The sequence below is a fragment of the Pleurodeles waltl genome, chromosome 6 (assembly GCF_031143425.1).
Source record: "Pleurodeles waltl isolate 20211129_DDA chromosome 6, aPleWal1.hap1.20221129, whole genome shotgun sequence".
In the NCBI taxonomy this organism is placed as follows: Eukaryota; Metazoa; Chordata; class Amphibia; order Caudata; family Salamandridae; genus Pleurodeles; species Pleurodeles waltl.
The window spans coordinates 46,844,115-46,862,733 of record NC_090445.1 but is presented as its reverse complement, the minus strand read 5'-3'; the positions used below and the strand labels follow the sequence as shown (position 1 = coordinate 46,862,733).

The 18,619-nt window shown below is 47.1% G+C and overlaps 1 protein-coding gene across 1 annotated transcript in view; it reads left to right on the top strand.

Annotated features, from left to right (window-relative positions):
- Positions 1–18,619, top strand: part of LOC138301850 (olfactomedin-like protein 2A) — a 98,346-nt gene that overhangs the window by 19,771 nt on the left and 59,956 nt on the right. The window contains exon 2 of the mRNA XM_069242345.1: positions 3,515–3,622. Within this exon, the coding sequence (XP_069098446.1) occupies positions 3,515–3,622 (108 nt within the window). The remainder of the gene's footprint in view (positions 1–3,514; positions 3,623–18,619) is intronic.

The window sequence follows — 18,619 nt, the reverse complement described above, 5'->3', positions numbered from 1 at the left end:
CGACTGCATCCTAGTAGTATAAACATGAGCTGGAAGACAAAACTAGAGTTGGTGTAGCTGTCAAAAAGATGACGGACAACATGTGATGGCTCTGGCCGAAATCCCCTCTGTCCTAATTCAGCCTAAGTGGTGTTTTTAATACAAACATGTGATGTTCTAAGAACAGGCCTGGCGTGTTTCTATGTCTAGGGTGTGAGGCTGGACTCCAGGACTCTTGAAGCGGCAATTCTAGGTAAATTATCACATACAGCCTTGAACACAGAGTGAAATGTATGCAAAGGGCTGATAAATGTAAAACACGAACAGCAATGCTTTCTCAGAAACAACAACAACAACAACAAGCCATGCTAAAATGTAATGAAATGTAATAAATGTAATAAAATGAATAAACAACTAAAATGTGTATGTAGGTAAAAGGGCACACACCTGGGGCCTAAGGCTAAAATAAGAGTGCCCAAGCAAAGCGCAAAAAATGAACCCACAACAGCAGAAGGGGCGAGGGAGAAAGTGTGAGTAGGGAGGTTGATAGTTAAGGTTTAGAAAAGAAGAGAAGTCAAAAAAAATAAATAAAGAGTGGTGGGAGGAAACAGGAAAGAGGGGCAAGTAGAAGAAAAAAGATAGGGGTGAAAGTAAAGAATTAAGGGGATGAAAGAGGTAGCTTCCCAAAGCCATCACATAATAAGAGTCAATGGTGTCCTTCTAGCAGTGACGCAACCCACTGGAAGGCCTTGCTTCGGGAAAATCTGCATGCATATGAGTCTTTAGGGTTCTTTTCTAGTGCCTTGCAGTAGGGACCTTTGGATCGGGATATTTCTGCAGCTGATGCCTGGCCTCTACATACAGCCCACATCAAGACCCCTCCTGAGGCTTACATCAGAAACAGCAGTAAAGCTGCCTGTGAAAGGCCCAGATCAGTTCACAGATCAAAACAAAGCAGTAATGAAGGATCCTCCTACCCGGTATAAGTCAAGACTAGGACATTTCCTGCAGCTCATATTTGACCAGACATTCCCCCCAGTTCACACTAGGCCAGGTAACTCCCTGCAAGTCATACTAGGTCAGTGTTGGACCTGGCTTTTTGACAGGGTCATCCCCAAACTTTTTGCCTCCTTCCCCCTATTTTTTTCTGACCTGTTGTTGTTGGCTTTTGAACTCTGGGCAGTTTACCACTGCTAACCAGTGCTAAAGTGCATATGCTCTCTGTGTAAATTGTACTGTTGATTGGTTTATCCATGATTGGCTATTAAATTTACTTGTAAGACCCTAGTAGAGTGCACTATATGTGCCTAGGGCCTGTAGATTAAATGCTACTAGTGGGCCTGCAGCACTGGTTGTGCCACCCGCTTCAGTAGCCCCTTAACCTTGTCTCAGGCCTGCCATTGCAAGGCCTGTGTGTGCAGTTTCACTGCCACTTCGACTTGGCATTTAAAAGTACTGGCCAAGCCTAAAACTCCCCTTTTTCTACATATAAGACACCCCTAATGTGTGCCCTAGGTAACCCCTGGAGCAGGGTGCTGTGTGGGTAAAAGGCAGGACATGTACCTGTGTAGTATATATGTCCTGGTAGTGTAAAACCCCTAAATTCGTTTTTACACTACTGTGAGGCCTGCTCCCTTCATACGCTAACATTGGGGCTACCCTCATACATTGTTGAAGTGGTAGCTGTTGATCTGAAAGGAGTAGGAAGGTCATATTTAGTATGGCCAGAATAGTAATACCAAATCCTGCTGACTGGTGAAGTTGGATTTAATATTACTATTTTAGAAATGCCACTTTTAGAAAGTGAGCATTTCTCTGCACTTAAATCTTTCTGTGCCTTTCAATCCACGCCTGGCTAGGTTTAGTTAACAGCTCCTTGTGCATTCACTCAGACACACCCCAAACACAGGGTACTCACTTGCATAGATCTGCATTTTGAATGGGTCTTCCTGGGCTGGGAGGGTGGAGGGCCTGCCCTCACACAAATGACTGCCACACCCCCTACTGGGACCCTGGCAGACAGGATTGAACTGAAAGGGGACCTGGTGCATTTCTTAGCCACTCTTTGAAGTCACCCCCACTTCAAAGGCACAATTTAGTATAAAACAGGGCCTCTGCCCTACCTCATCAGACACTTGCTGGAGAAGAAACCTGAACCAGAACCTGCATCCTGCCAAGAAGAACTGCCTGGCTGCTCAAAGGACTCACCTGTCTGCTTTCTACAAAGGACTGCTGTCTTGCTGTTGGCCTGCTGTCTTGCTGAACTCTTGTCTGGCTGCAAAAGTGCTCTCCAAGGGCTTGGATAGAGCTTGCCTCCTGTTCCCTGAAGTCTCAGGACCAAAAAGACTTCTCTTTTTCATTTGGACTCCTCGTGCGCCGAAACATTTGACGCACAGCTTGCTCCGTGGTGAGAAAATCACTGCACGCCGATCCAGAAAGACGCTGCTCGACGCGACGCCTGCGGTGCGACATGAACTTCGACGCACGGCCTCGCATGGACAACGCCACCCGACTTCCAGAGAGGATATCGACGCGACGCCTGCCGTGAGAAAGAAAATTCCACGCACAGCCTCCCGGAACGACGCTCAGCCGGATAACAAGCCAAGGAATCCACGCACAGACCCTGGGACATCTAGTAATCCTGCGTTCCATAGAAGGAGACGGTCCGCGTGCCGGAAAATGAGGCACGTCTTCCCCGAGTGAAAAATAACGACGCAAGTCCGTGTGTGAAGGGGCGCAACCGATGCTCACACCATTTTTCCTCCCGTAGAACAACGCACGTCTCCCCGCGTGAAAAATAACGACGCAAGTCCGTGTGTGAAGGGGCGTAACCGACGCACACATCATTTTTTCACGCATCTCCTCTTCTGTGGCCCTCTGCGGAGATTTTCCACTCCAAACCAGGTACTTTGTGCTTGAAAGAGACTTTGTTTACTTTTTAAAGAGTTAAGACACTTCATATCACTTTTCAGTGATATCTTTACAAATTCATATTCCATCTTTGATCGTTTTGACCTGCAAATACCCAGATAAATATTATATATTTTTCTAAACACTGTGTGGTGTATTTTTGTGGTGCTATATTATGTTATTGTATGATTTATTGCACAAATGCTTTACACATTGCCTTCTAAGTTAAGCCTGACTGCTGGTGCCAAGCTACCAGAGGGTGGGCACAGGATAATTTGGATTGTGTGTGACTTACCCTTACTAGAGTGAGGGTTCTTGCTTGGACAGAGGGTAACCTGACTGCCAACCAAAAACCCCATTTCTAACAGTCAGGATATGTATGGTTTAACAGCAACGTGCTGTTGCTCACTCCAGATCAGGACATTGCCGAAAGCTCGCACCAAGGCAGTTGCACAGCTCCTTCGCAATACCTCAGATAGAGACATTCACTACAAGTCATTTAGGACATTCCTGGTCCACAGCTCCCAAGTCAGCAATGAAAGAGCTCTCTCAGAAGCCCATAGCATGATACTTATGCAGCTCCCACCATGCAGTCTAACCTTGCTGCCTGTCCTCTCTCTCTCAGATCACCACCTTAGCTGATGGCCTGTCTGGAACTGTGCATAGCTTGGACCTCAGGAAGCTGAACTCAAACCTGCATCGCATCCAGTCCCAGATGAAGGCCCTGGAGCAGGTGAGTGACATGGTGTTGCCTGGTAGTGCTCATTTGTCAAGAAGGGTCTTTTCGGATACTGTGCATGGTGCAGAATGCAAGTGGCAAGGCAGGCCCTGTGGTGTACAAGGAAGGGAATGGTAATGTAGAATGCACTGGGTAGATGGGTGTGACAGAAGAAGAGCGTAATAGCATAGACCACATGATGAAGCTGGCCAGGCAGGAAGTCGCAAGTAGGATACATGGTGTACTGGGGAGAGACAGGATAGGGTTCCTAGTGCAGATGGTCATGGCAAGCAGGATAGGATAGGGTGTATGGTGTAGAAGGTGAATCTGGTGGTTACATAGAAGCCTGGGAGTGTAGAGCACATCGCATTGAAGTGGGAAGCAGGACATGGCATGGTAGGACTTATGAAGGTATTATAGCGTAGAGAGCATGGCACAGAAGGATAAGGCCAGGAGAGGCAGTATGGAGCTCATGGCATAGAGAGGTATCATAAGGTAGGGTACATGATTAGATGTCCAGGCATTGAGTTGTGGCAGGGTAGGGTGTGGCAATATGTGGAATATCTCTACATCGTTGGCATGTCCTTTCCGATTACTTGTAGTTGTTTAAGTACAAATACTGGTCTAACAAGCATTAGCAAAGCCAACAGGTTTCGCCTATGTGAGGTCTATTGGCTTTGTCAATGTTTGTTAGACTTGTTGCTTTGCAACATGGCTTGAATTAAAGGACAAAGTAAAGGAAAAAAGCATCATGTTTCGGCCAGTGTTGAATGCATCATAAGGCTGTTATTTTCTTTACTTTTAGCCATGCTGTGCAACATGTCAACTAAACACTGTCAAAGCCAATAGATCTCGCATAGGTAAAACCTATTGGCTTTGTCAATGCTTGTTTTGTGCCAGAAGGCATGGGAACCTTGATGTCCCAAATTTTAAACTGGGGAACCAGGTTATAGTTTCGGCGTCGGCTCAATATCCGTGATTCTGGGCAAATCACTTAATCTTCCAGTGCATAAACAAATAATGTGTAATGTAACTGGTGCTCATGTAAAATGCACCAATAACTTTGGGTTGAGTTCACGCTATATGAAATAAACTGCAAAAAAAGTCAAGCTTTCAGAAGAAGACTATACGAATTATGAATAATGGGGGCAGGCTCTCTGACTGGGAAAGATCATATGGCACTGATCCCTTGGGATACCGTGGGAAAAAGGGACATAAGCAATTGAGTAGTCCTAGCAAAGAGTTTCTATTTTTAAGTTGAGTGTGCAAGCACTTTGAACTGTTGTAATCTATCTGCTGGCTTTTAACCACGCCCATCACTATCACTCATTCATGGGCTTGTCTTTCAAAAATCTCTTGTTAGCATTTGTAAATGCTTTATGTTTGTCCCGCCTTGGGGCTGGTTTGTTACCGCCTTGGACACCGACCCTGTTACATGCATAATTGCATTTTTGCCAATACGTTTGACTGCAAGCCAACTTCTTTTTCTTTTTATGTTTCTCCTTCGCGCACATGCTCATGGCTGCCATGGCACTTTGAATTGGCTCACTTATGTCAACTGTTTTACTTTTTATTTTAAATTTATGTGGCAAGAAAAGTCCAGTTAGGAATTTACAATACTAATAGCTCTAACTTGAGCAAACACGAGACCCATTGCATTGCAAATGCTTGTTTTGATTTACATTAGGACACTCACACTTGCCAATACAAACAACTACAACCTTTTATAAGCCTATGCTTGTTCAAAGAATGAAACTGCTACACATCTCTCTTTAGCACCCCGAATCATGACAGAGAGAACTCTGTCCCCAAAATATGCATAGGGCAGGGTTGCGGTATCTATCCAAAAGTACACGATAACTGCAAATTAATACAACTAAGCAGAAATATAAATTAAATATGCTTAAATGAGGCACAAAAGCAAACGTGAAAGCTGTGTGCCTACTTAACAAAGCAATAGCGTAAACATATCTTAAGCAAACATGTAGACGTCCCTCCCTTTGCTGAAGTAATTGGAATCTGTACATGAAAACAAACATACCCCTTTATTGACATGTTTCAGTTTTTAATGCATCAGGGTACTTGCTGTGTGAAGGTGAGCCGAGGGATGCCGCAGTGAAGTGTTTGGTCTGGTTTGGTTAAGGGGCTCATCCTGCCTGCTGCTGCACATTGATGCAGACCCAGACACCGCCGGCAGGCTCTGCGTCAACCATCACTTTTGGAAAGAATGCCACTTGAAGACAGAAATCCAGATGAGCCATGGGTTGCACTGGGCGGGAGCTTTCCCTCCTCGTCTAAACTCGCCTTGTGCTCAGTGTCATCCCACAACCTAGTGTTGTTTGTACACAGAAGCCATGCAGCATCAGCGGCTGCATTCAACAATTATTAGATTTATTTTATTTTTGTATTTTATTATATTGAGCGGACTTGGCCGGAAGGTATTGGAGCACTTTACATGAGCACCAGTTACATTACACAAGGTTACTCATTTTTTTCATGTACGGGGGGTTTAAGTGGTTTTCCCAGTATCACAGGATATTAAGCAGATGCCGGGACTCGGACCTGGTTCCCCAGTTTCAAAGTAGACAGCTCTAGCAGTAATGCCACATCCTCTCCGTTACATGCAGGTATTGTGCACGAGCGTGATGTGTGTTATGCTCGTGCTTGTTTCTCATGCTGTGCTTATTTCAAATGATGCCTTTCTTCTAGTACAAATGAGCGTGGAATAGCTATGCGCAATCATGTCTATTGCTATATTTCATATGTGTTTGGCTCAACGTGTGGGGGCATGCGCGAGGAGCTGTATTGTGTTGTGTATATAGGGGTGGGAGTTCGTCACCTGGACATTCAGTTGTTAAAATTGACTTGATGTAATTACATCTGTAAGATGAAAATGCAAGATACAGTTGTCTCTGGTATCTACTCATGGTTCTGCGAGGATCATTTCAAAGACTGGTGATTGCTTCCCCTTCATGTAAATGCCTTGGTTTATCGGATGGCCACCATGTACGTATGTTGTCTCATGTAATGGTGCACAATAGGGATTCTTCTGTCAACCTCATAAAAACTACTGCAGTATTTGCGGGTTGGAACACATAGGTCCTAAGTTGCCCTTGCAATTGTACGTTTGTCCTGAGCAGTAGGGAGCATGCTTGAATTAAAACACCAACACAGCCTGCGAGCAAGAGGGTGCTACATACGGCAAGGGGTAGGGAGCACACTAAGAGCATGTGGGAAAGCCTATAGGATGAGAGAGACCTGTGTATTCTTGTGATGCAAGCTTGGGCACCGGGAGTTTCCTTGTCATCACCCGAAGTTGCAGTACTGTTCCGTTGGGGTTGGTGAGGAAGTGGCAGCGATTTAAGGGTGTAGTGACATAAGAACAACAAGTACAGGGTGCATGTCAGAAAGTAGAAACACTACCAAGAGTGGGAGGAGGGCAGGAGTGCAGATGGCATGCTTGTTGGTAAATTTATAAAAAGTACCTGCAGAGTGAAGTAGCCAGTAGCCAGTGACCGGAAGGTGTGCTTGGTCAAAGCTCCACGGATGGTATGGACGGCAAAAGCAGAGCAGGAAGTGAAAGCAGATGACATGCTACCTAATGAGAAACAATGAAAAAATGACTACTCACAGCTCATCATATTCTTTTCTATAGAAGCAATTAATGGCAAGGGAATTTAAAGTTCTGCGTTCTGTGCATGTAGAATCTCCCCATCTAAGCTGCTGTATTCTGCACTATGTGGAATTCCAAACTAGTGCATGTGGAGAGGAAGCTTTACATATAGGAAGTTCCCATAGTCATCTCTTTGTCAGGAGTTCCGCACTAGTGCGTGAGCAAGCTCTGCTTAAAGAAAGTTCCCTTATCCATCTTCCCTTCTGAACTATATGGAGTTCCGGTCTAGTGCATGTGGAAGCCTTGCATATAGAACGTTACCATGGGTATACTCATCCAGTGGCGGCCAGCAGCTTTGGGAGGGGGGCGGGCGGGGCACACACACAAACACACACACAAACACACACACACAGGCTCATTCTTTCACACACAGACACGCACGCACGCTCATCCATTAACAACACTCATTCCATTCAAACATACACGCACGCACCAAACATTCATTTTACAAGATCACACACATTCATTCTTTCACACACACACGCACGCACGCACTCACATCCATTAACAACACTCATAACACTCCAACATGCACGCGCGCACCAAACATTCAATGTAAAACATAACACACATACATACATACACACACACACACACACACACTTACCTTTAGCCTCCAGGTCCCAGGAGGGTTGGGACTGCTGCCTTCCCTCACTGGCTGACCTGAGGTCAGCCAATGAGGGAAGGCAGCAGTCCCAGCCTCGTCACAGAGTGGGATGGGGTCAGTGAGACTGCTGACCCCACCCCACTCTGTGACGAAGTGTCACTGATTGACACTCGCCCTGGGCACTTCAGGGCTTAAACCTGAAGCCCCCAGGAAGAGTGTCAATGGGTGACGCTTTCCTCGTCACCCAGGGGAGGGCCTCAAGGCACCTTTGCTGGGCCGAGGAGGTCTCGCCCATAGGGGTCATGATCTCCTCAGCCCAGCAAAGTTCAGCTCAGGCAGCCGGGAGTCTGCGCAAATCGCGCATGTCTGCTCCTGGCTGCCTGACCTGAACATGAAGAGTGTCTGTCAGACTGACCTTTGTTCAGCCTGACAGACACTCTTCATGGGGTGGGGGGTGGCGTGGCGCCTCCGCCCTAAAGGACGGGCCGCCACTGTACTCATCTGAGCTGGAGTATCCTAAGCTTTTTGAAATTACGCACTAGTGCATGAGGAAGTGTTGCATGTAAGACGTACCCATAGAGATCTTGTAGTGCCTGGAACTCCTACACTTGTGCTTGATGAAGCTGTGCACATAGGGATCCTCCCATCTTAGTTGCTACTTTCTGCATCCAGCATCCATATCTGGTTCTTCTGGTTCAACTGTTGACAATGAGTCTACATCCAAACCTACATTTTTGAGTTACAGCTGACCTTTGCCATACTGGGCAACAAACTGACTAAGGACCCCTGTTTCCTCAAGGTCGGCAAAGTCAACATCTAACCCTGGATTACTAACAGGTTAAAATCCATGCTGATGATCAACATGTTCATAGAGATTTGTTAACTTGGCAGTATCCAACTATGGTTTATTCAGGTGGCACTTGGGTGAAATCTCTGCATCCAGCACTGGATTGTGCATAATTTATCACTGGTCAGAGGCCAGATTAGTACTTTTGGCCTTCATTTACTAAGGTTGACGTGAGTGCTTGAGTTTGGCAAAGCATTTTAGCACTGCATGTGTGGGTCTTTAAAATGGTAAGTAAATCAGTGCTAAGTTCTGTGTTGGTTTGTGCAAGCCTCCGCGCAAAACATGATCAATGAGTGCTTTATCTTAGTCAGGCAAGGAAAGACCAGGGCCAGTTTAGAGTTGGTCAACATGCCCATATCTAACACTGGTTCGTAAATGACCCAGGACTATCCCATCTATCAGGGAGACAAAAGCTCTTCAGGTGCATTTACCATGTGAGCTATCTTACTAAGATTCCAGGTGAGATGTACAGAACCCATTGTAGGATATCACCAGTCTGCCTTTCTCATCCCTTACGTATCATGCCTCCTCCCTAACTCCTCATCTTCTCTGACCTGCAGGCCAAGTGTGTGCAGTGCGGGACCATTACAGAGATATAGTGCTAGGGGAGAAAATGAAACAGAGCAAATTCGTTTGCACCATGTTTGTTTCTTATGTAATATGGAAATAACCAAGCAATGTTTTGCAGCAGGACAGATGCCACACTAATTTCACTTTACTTTTGGTGTGTTCATATGAAAGACGTGGCACAAACAGGCTGTCTCGCACCACGCACGTAACTTTGTACAAAGGTGTGGGTGTGAGATGTCTAGCATAGGTTTTGTGCCGTAAAGGTACCCTCCCAGTACAAATCCCATGCTTAGACACTTATTTAGATTTCACACATGCAATGAGCAAAACGTATGAGAAATACATACATTTCTCCTATTTAATACCTGTTTCAAAGAGGTGTTATTTTTTCACGTAAAACCAGGTCTGGTCATTTCTGTCAATCTTGCTTTTCTCCAAAAACCATGGGTGGTAGTGTTGGAATTCCCAAACATCACCTCTGGAATGCCTCATTGATGCAAAAGAGTGCTCCTTCGGGTTTCAATTCAGTTTTATCCAAGCCAAAATAGCAATTACAAAGTAATAGCAGCATTCAGTTACATCACCAAAAGGAAATATCATTAGCACTTCACTACTCTCATGATGTATCTATTCTCTCTATACTATAAAGTACTACACACCACTCTGTGTATTCCAAATTTGTAAGTCTCACACCAGTTTAAAACACAAACACCAATATGGTTATTTGGGAGCATAGATGGTCTGTATAAAATTGATTCATAGCCTACTCTTGTTTCAATTATTCACCCTTGCCCTTTAGGGGCCTTAAGGGCAAAGAGACACGACCAGTCATAATCACATAGCATATCTAGGACCAACCTCCTCTCCCTCCGAGGAGCCTGCTTCTGCATCAATGCTTGAAGCCTGCCCTTCGTCCTGGTGCTCTGGAGAACCATTATGCTCCTGGAGCAAGAGTCCAGTTGTAAAGGAGTCACCCATTAGCAAGATGCAGTCCATCCATAAATAGCAGAATCTGTCTCTTGTGACTTGAATTGTTGCTATGCATTCTCTCCTTAGTTACCAGTTCCCTGCTGCTCAGCCAGTGTGTGAGGTCATGGAATATTGAGGAGTGCCCAGTTAGTGAGAGTGGGTGGAGCAGCAAGGATGCTGCTCCTGGTGGGGGATTACCTGTAACCTTTAACTACACTGAATAAACCTACATCTTATAATCTACAAAGGATCCATCTTCAATTGCAACACTGTCTTTATTTAGAACTGACAGGAGTAACTTTTGTCTGCTCAATTCTATCTTCTATGATGCAGCAAAAAGTGATAGTAGTGTTCAAGTCTGAGAAAAGGCTGGGGTGAAAAAAGTACTGTAGGAAGCTGGTCTGGTTTGTGGTGAGCACCTATGGTGTTATCACCTTATACCAGGCCCAGGAATTCCCTATTAGTGAATTTTAGGCAGTGTCTAGGTATACCAGGGCTCTGTAGAGGTAGCTGTGGATGAGCAGCCAAGACCTATCTAGGAGACATGCAAAGTTTATGCAATACCACTATAGTCACACAGCACTACCACACATGAAAATAACACACAGTGTAACAAAAATAAAGGTACTTTATTATGGTAACATAAATACCAGAATACTATTAGGCAATACCCCCAAATGGAGGTAAGCGAACACACTATTATATACACATTAGCATTCAGTAAAGAACATAGAAAGCAATAAGCATTGGCAAAGTATTAAAAAACAGTGTAGGCCCTAGGGGAGGGCCCAACCATATACTAAATAAGTGAAATGCGAGATACAGTCCACCCACCCAAGGATGTGAAATTGGTAGAGGGCAGCTGGAGGAACTAGGAACCACAAGAGGTGAGTACCAAAATGACCCCCAGCGACCAGGAGAGCAGAGTAGGAACCCCAAGAGGTGAGTACCAGAATGACCCCCAGCGACCAGGAGAGCAGAGTAGGAACCCTAAGAGGTGAGTACCAGAATGACCCCCAGCGACCATGGGAGCAGAGATAAGTACCTGGTTTTCCTCAAACCCAACAAGAGATCTTTGGAAAAGGATTGTGAAAGACCCAAACAAGACTGGAAGAACCTAAAGGTGGATTCTGGTAGAAGAGGACCTGCAAAGGAAGGGGATCAAAGTCCATTTTGTGATGGAGAGTCCGTTTGTTAAAGGAGCCACTGCCAACCCTTCTGTGGATGCAGGACCAGGTCGACGGGGGATGAAGAAGACCAGCTGTGCAGCCCCGGAACTGAAGAGGAGTCCCTGAAGTGATGCAATCGGTGTCCCACTTCGGCTATCGGGTTGCAGTGGGTCAGAGGTGCAGGAAGACCACCAACAAGCCTTGGCAAATGCCACAGAGGTAAAAATAAAGTGTTGAAAGGCTGAAGAGGACCAGCAATACCAAGGGGACTCGACCAAAGGAGGAGAGTCTGGGGTGACCCTCAGCAGTTGGGAGAGTCACAAGGAGAGGAGGTAGCCCCCACAGGCAACCCACTGGCAGCAGGCACAGTAGTCACAGTGAGGCCCACTCGACACACCTGAAGAGGAGTCCCACGTCGCTGGAGCAGCCGAGAGGAAACTATGCTTGGCAGGAAGAAGTGCTGGGGCTACATGAAGCCTGAAGATCTTTTGGAGGAGGAGCAAACAAGCCTTTGTAGCTGAAAGAGTCCCGATGAACAGGGGTACTGTCCTGCAAGGAGAGGCAAGGGCTTACCATCTCCCAAGTTGGACAGCTGGCAGAGAGGACCATGGGGACCACTCATGACTACCACTTGTGATGCAGGATGCACGAAGTTCCAGAGGCGAGCAGATCCACACAGCAAGTCGTCATTGCAGTTGTTGCCTGCAGATGCAAGGGAGTGACTCCTTCACTCCAAGAAAGATTCCTTCTTACTTCTTGGTGCAGACTGGAGTCTCGTAGAGCCCAGAGTATGCACAGCTAGGGAAATGTTGCAGTTGCAGGAAGGAGCCGGAGAAACAATGTTGCAAAGCGTAGTCATCGCTGGAGTTGCAGATTGTTGGTTCCTGTAGAGTCCAGTTGCGGTTCCAGTGGCCAGAAGATTAAGTAAATGATGCAGAGGAGTCCTGCTGGAATCTTGCACATCACATCTGAGGACCCATCCAAGAGGGAGACCCTCAATAGCCCAGGAAGGGGGATTGGTCACCTAGCAGGGTTACCACATATCAGGAGGGGGCTGTGACGTCACCTACCTGACCTAGCCAGTCAGATGCTCCCAGGGGCCTCTGCCCACCTTGGATTCAAGATGGAAGAATCAAGTGGCCACCTGGAGGAGCTCTGGGCACCACCCCTGGGGTGGTGATGGACAAGGGAGTGATCACTCCCCTTTCCTTTATCTAGTTTCGCGACAGAGCAGTGACCGGGTGGCCCTGGAATGGTGCAAACTGGTTTATGCAAGGAGGGCAGCAAATGTGCCCATCAAAGAATACCGGTGACTTGGGGTGGGGTGGGGGGGGGGTTGCCCCTCCCAAGCCATGTAACACCTATTTCCAAGGGAGAGGGTGTTACCTCCCTCTCTCACAGGAAATCCTTTGTTCTGTCTTCGTCTGCCTGAGCTGGTCAAGCAGCAGGAGGGCAGAAACCTGTCTGAGGGGTGGCAGCAGCGCGGGCTGCCTGGAAAAACCAAAAGACTGGGAGGAACAATGCTGGGGTCCTCTAAGGTGCTCCCAGAGTGCATGGAATCATACAACCAATACTGGCAACAGTATTGGGGTATGATTCTGACATGTTTGATACCAAGCATGCCCAGGTTCGGAGTTACCATTATGTAGCTGGACATAGGTAGTTACTTGTGTCCAGTACACGGCTAAAATAACTTCCCCGCACTAGCGAAGTCTGGTGTAATGGAACTGGAGTTCGTAGGGGCACCTCTGCTCATGTAGGGGTGCCCTCACGCACAGGTACCCGCACCCTGCCCTCTGGGCTAGGAGGGCCTACCATAAGGGTGACTTACAGTGACCTGGTGCAGTGACCTGTAGTGAAAGGGTACATGCACCTTTTCATGCAGGCTGCAATGGCAGGCCTGCAGACACATTTTGCATGGGCTCCCATGGGTGCCGCAATACATGCTGCAGCTGGTGTGCCAATGCCCTGTGTACTTAAGTACCATATACTAGGGACTTAAAAGGGCGCACCAGTGTGCCAATTGTATGGTTTGCAAAGTCCTAGGCAACCAAACTTAGAGGGGGAGAGCAGGTTAGCAGGATCCCAGTGAAAACAGTCAAAGCATACTGACAGCAGGCAAAAAGTGGGGGTAAGCATGCCAAAAAGAGGGGACTTTCCTACAGGTACATTTGCAAAAAAAAATGTCCTTTGCTTTGAAGTGCTTTAGCTGTTATGAGGCCGCTCTATAATTGTGGACTACTAGTCAGTTACGCCACTTTTTGAAAGTTCAAGTTGGCAAACTAAGCTAAACTCATGACCAAGATTGTGGATGAAATTTGAAAATGTATAATATTGTAGTTTGGTAGCACACATTAGCTTTGGGGAAAGCAATCTATACATTTCCTAGCAAATATCGGATACTGTGAAAGGTCTTTTTCTTCTTCGGATTGGTTGTCTTCCACTTAATTGCCTGTTAGCAAGAAGAAAATGCGTCCCAGCCGACCTTGCTAAATGTATTTTGTGCGGTTTGGGTCCACAAAATCTTTTCCATGTACTTGGTCTTTGCCCGGTATTAAATGATGTTCAGAAGTGCTTTTATTTCCTTTAACGTTTTAACTTAAACACGCATCAAGACTTGATTGTTTTCGTTTCTCATCCTCCAAATAAACAAGTATCTTTCTCTATATTTACATTTTAAGAGCCCTTTGCCGATATAATAAGGAAACTTAAATTGTTATGTTACATTGATTGACCTGTGTCTGTACTATTTTAATATTTGGGGTGTCTGTTCATGGAAGTACTGTTGATCTCTCAGGAGGTCTACATCATTATCTTGAGAAAACTTGAAACTTGGCGAAAGTAGTGTTTTCACCTGAACACACCTTCTGTAAAATGGTGACCCATCGGCTATCTCAGCGGAAGCCGTTCCTGACACAGCTTAATTATACACGGAGCTAGCACGGACCCTCAGTCAGTGATGGAGATACGTGACTTCCGCCATCTTGTCCGCGGGCCAGTTTCTTGAAGAAAGCAGGCCTGACTGAGCCTTTCTCAGGCACCGCACGGGGCCTCTCTGCCCTGGCCTCGGGCCCCTTCAGCACCCTCAGTCACACCCACCCCCTCCCCCGGCCCTGTGCCCGGGCCTGCCTCTTCAGCCTGCGAGCAGAAGCCCGCATCCTCTCTCGGCGAGGCGTTGAGTGATCAAGTGGGCCCTTTAAGGTGGGGCGCTCTGGTGCTTGGCAGCTGTGAGTGTGGGCCCGGGGCAGAGAATCGGGGCGCTGAAGGCAGCGCGAGTATATGACAGTGCCTGCCAGTCCGTCAAAAACGTGTCCAGAATACGTGGCCATCCAATCCTTGGCCTCTCTGTAGAGAGAGCACAGGGCAGTGGTCACGTATTCAGTTTATGATTTTGATTCTTTGCAATTGTGTAGGAAAGGCCCCCCCGTTATTTGGGGGTGGGGGGGGGGATGAGGGCGGGGGTACACACACTTTAAAATAATGACACGGGGAAAGTAAAAGAAAATGCTGTGCTCGCTCGCTACTTAATAGTCATTCCTAACTTTAACGCCCCACCACTTTCAAATGTCTCTAGCCGCCACTGGCAGAGGTGTCAGGTGTGCCGACCCAGGAGGGCTCTGCTCGAGTCGCATCCACAGAGCTGTGTGGGAGTCTGTGTGGTGCCCGTCACTCTTGGGTATCGGGGAGCTGTGCATGGGGTACACAACTAGAATGAAATGCTGCGCTAGTTAGGAAGGTAATGATAGCGCTGCATTGGTAGAGGTGCCTCGGGCGGAACAGAACGTAGTGCTACAGGAAGGGGTTTAGCTACGAAGAGTGCATTAGATGCAGTGACATCAGAGGCAACTGATGTAGGGGGCTCTGCTCCCCAATTATGACTCACCAATGACACAAGGGCACAGTGCCCGATTTGGTGCACTTGCTACGTCTTGAAGAGGATTGAGGTGCATTGGCAGAGTTGAGTCTAGGTCTCTGGACTAGAGATGCTACTGGTACTGGCGAGGTATATCACCAGGAGAGCTCAATGGAGGTGCAGGTGAGGCTTGAGGTGCATTGGCAGAGTTGAGCCTAGGTCTCGGGTCTAGAGATGCTACTGGTACTAGAGAGGTATATCACCAGGAGAGCTCAATGGAGGTCCAGACGAGGCAAGAGGTGCATTGGCAGGGTTGAGTGTAAGTCTCGGGGCTAGAGTTGTAGATGCTACTGGTACTCGAGAGATACATCACCAGGAGAGCTCAATGAAGGTGCAGGCGAGGCTTGAGGTGCATTGGCAGAGTTGAGTCTAGGTCTCGGGACTAGAGTTGTAGAGGATGCTACTGGTACTGGAGAGGTATATCACCAGGAGGGCTCAATGGAGGTGCAGGTGAGGCTTGAGGTGCATTGGCAGAGTTGAGTCTAGGTCTTGGGTCTAGAGATGCTACTGGTACTAGAGAGGTATATCACCAGGAGAGCTCAATGGAGGTGCAGGTGAGGCTTGAGGTGCATTGGCAGAGTTGAGTCTAAATCTCGGGCTAGGGTCGTAGAGGATGCTACTGGTACTAGAGAGGTATATCACCAGAGGTGGAGAAGTGTGGCACAATGGTTAGAGCGGCAGACCCTGATGCAGAGATCTGGCCTGGGACCAGGGTTCAATTCCCACCTTGGGGGTCTTGGGCTCAATTCCCTTGGACCAGATAATTCTCGTCACAGTGCCTAATCTAATTAATGGGTCTAACTCTGGGCAATAGCTTGCTTAATCTCCACAACAGCCCTCACAGTGCTTGGATGCCTGGCTTCACCCTGGGGCTGTCCAGGAGTGGGTGCCTCACAGGGAAAAGCCAGGAGGGGTTCCACAGCAGTATGTGTACAGCACCTTGAGACCCTAATGGGTGAGTAGTGTGCTATACAAGTGCGAAGTTTACAGTTTTACCAGGAGTGCTCAATGGAGGTGCAGGCAGGGCTTGAGGTGCATTAGCAGAGCTGTGTGCGAGTCCTATTGAAGTAGCAGCGTGTGGTGCAGGTCACTAGTAAGGTGTGGTCAGGAGGGGTGCAGATAAAGAGCAGGGACTGCTGCAGGTCAGGAATGTGAGGTGTTAGAAGAGTCTTGTTTAAGGCAGAGGGTAGGGTTGAGGTTCAATGTTTGAGGTTTGTGTCCCCCAGCACTGGCCAGGAGTGCAGCAAGCTTGCCTGTGAGGTGTATTCATGGAGCTGTAGAGCGTTAGCATGCGGCCAAGCCCGCCAAAGCTGACCAGCTGTAGTTTACTCTGAGCCGTACAGGATTGACTTGATCAACCAGAATTGATGAAGCCAATAACCCCGTTTTGGTATTTGTATGGAAATGCCTTGATTGGGAAATCATTGCACGGGTAGCTTGAGTTTTAACACTTCCATCTCTGCACCCTTTACTGAAGCTCTACCATTTGTTCTTTTAACCTGGCGACAGTGTCATCCTAAGACCTTTGGGGGTCCTGGACCAGAGATATTTTGGGGACCCCTCTATGGAACACATTTTTGTTTTGATCACCATTTCCTGAAAACTCATACCCTCCAGGATTCGAATCAATACTAAATTGAAGTTTCAGAGTCACACAATAGTTAAAATATGTCTTGCCCGGGGCCCAAAAAGTCTTAAGATGACCCTGGGACTAAGTCAGGGTAGATGTAAGCAGAGGGGGAGAGGTTTAAAGAGAGAGAAATGGAATAGAAATAGGTCAAATGAAGAAATAGAGAGAATGTTCAGTTTCACGGGGGACCTTGGAAGAGGGGTCCCTGTGCAATTGCCCACTTTGCCCATGCCTTAAAACACCCCGCGTGGCGAAGGTGCTCACTGACCCCTCTTTTGTACAAGTGCCCATCTCAGTCCTCTGACATGATATCTGAGCAAGTTCAGAAGATACCTTGTGTAGCCACCTCCAGCCCTGTGCCATCCTGATGTATGTGTAGCAAAGCTATCACTAAACAGCTGCATCTGCAGCTGGGTTGAGGATGTTTTTAGGGGTGTTAGGCCCAATATGTTTTTAGAGCCCCTTGATCAGAAGGGGCCCATCCTAAAGGGCAGTGGACCACTCCCCTACCTTTTTCCCAAAGTGAAGTGTCTGTCAGGCTAAGCAAAGGTCAGCCCGACAGGCGCGCTTCTTGTTCTCTCTTCTTGATCAGGTCAGGCAGCCAGGCGCTATACATGTGCTTAATGCACAGGCTCTTGGCTGAGCTTTGCCGGGCTGAAGATGGCACAGCCTGGTGGCTATGTTCTCTTCATACTGGCAAAATGCCTCAAGGTCCTCCCCCCAAGACGGGGGGGGGAGTGGGGCAGAAGCATTACTGATAGCCTCAGACCTGGGCACTTCAGTTTTAAGCCCTGAAGTTCCAAGAGCCAAGTGTCTATTACTGATGCCTCATCACAGAGTGCTGTGGGGTCAGCAACTCTAAAAGACCCAATCCCACTCTGTGACAAGTATTAACATGCCCTCTCATTCGCTGGCAATGAGAGGAGGTAACCAATCAATCAATCCTGGAACCACCAAGATTTTCCTCCCGAGACCCTGCAGGTAAGTGATATGTTTTTTAATCTTTGGTGTGTTCATGCATGTATGTGTGTATGTATGAATGTATGTGTAGTGTGTGTTGTGTGTGTTGCATGTGTTTCTGTGTGTGCTTTTGTGTGTCTGACCTCCTGTCCCCTCCTCTGCTACAATTACCAGCCGTCACTGCCCTTGATGAGAATTTTACACAGAATACAAGCATGGGTTTAAGGGGAGAGGCATTTATTGACGCATGGGTAGCATTCTAAAGAAATTAATGTAAGTAATGCATTTTAGGGTAAATGATATACAAAATGAGGGTATCTTGCTTAGAGTAACTTTAACATCGAGACTTGAAGAAATCTGACTTTGCCACGCTACAAGGCAATGACAGTGGTAGAAGTAAGCCAAACATACACAAAGCAACTTATCATTAAAAAACAAATGTAAAATATATGGTACTTGTGGCAACTGGACGGGTACCAAGGCATCAGGGGTTACTGGGCTCTAATTCACCCCTGTTGTCCTCAGGCCACAGTAGTATTGGACCCCAAACTGGATAACCAAGTACTAATCTCCAGTACTTCACTCTTAGGTTAGTGAGGTCAAATAGTCCAAAGCTTACTCAAGAAAGTGAGGTAAGTTAGACACTCAGAATACAGGCAATAAGATTAATGTCT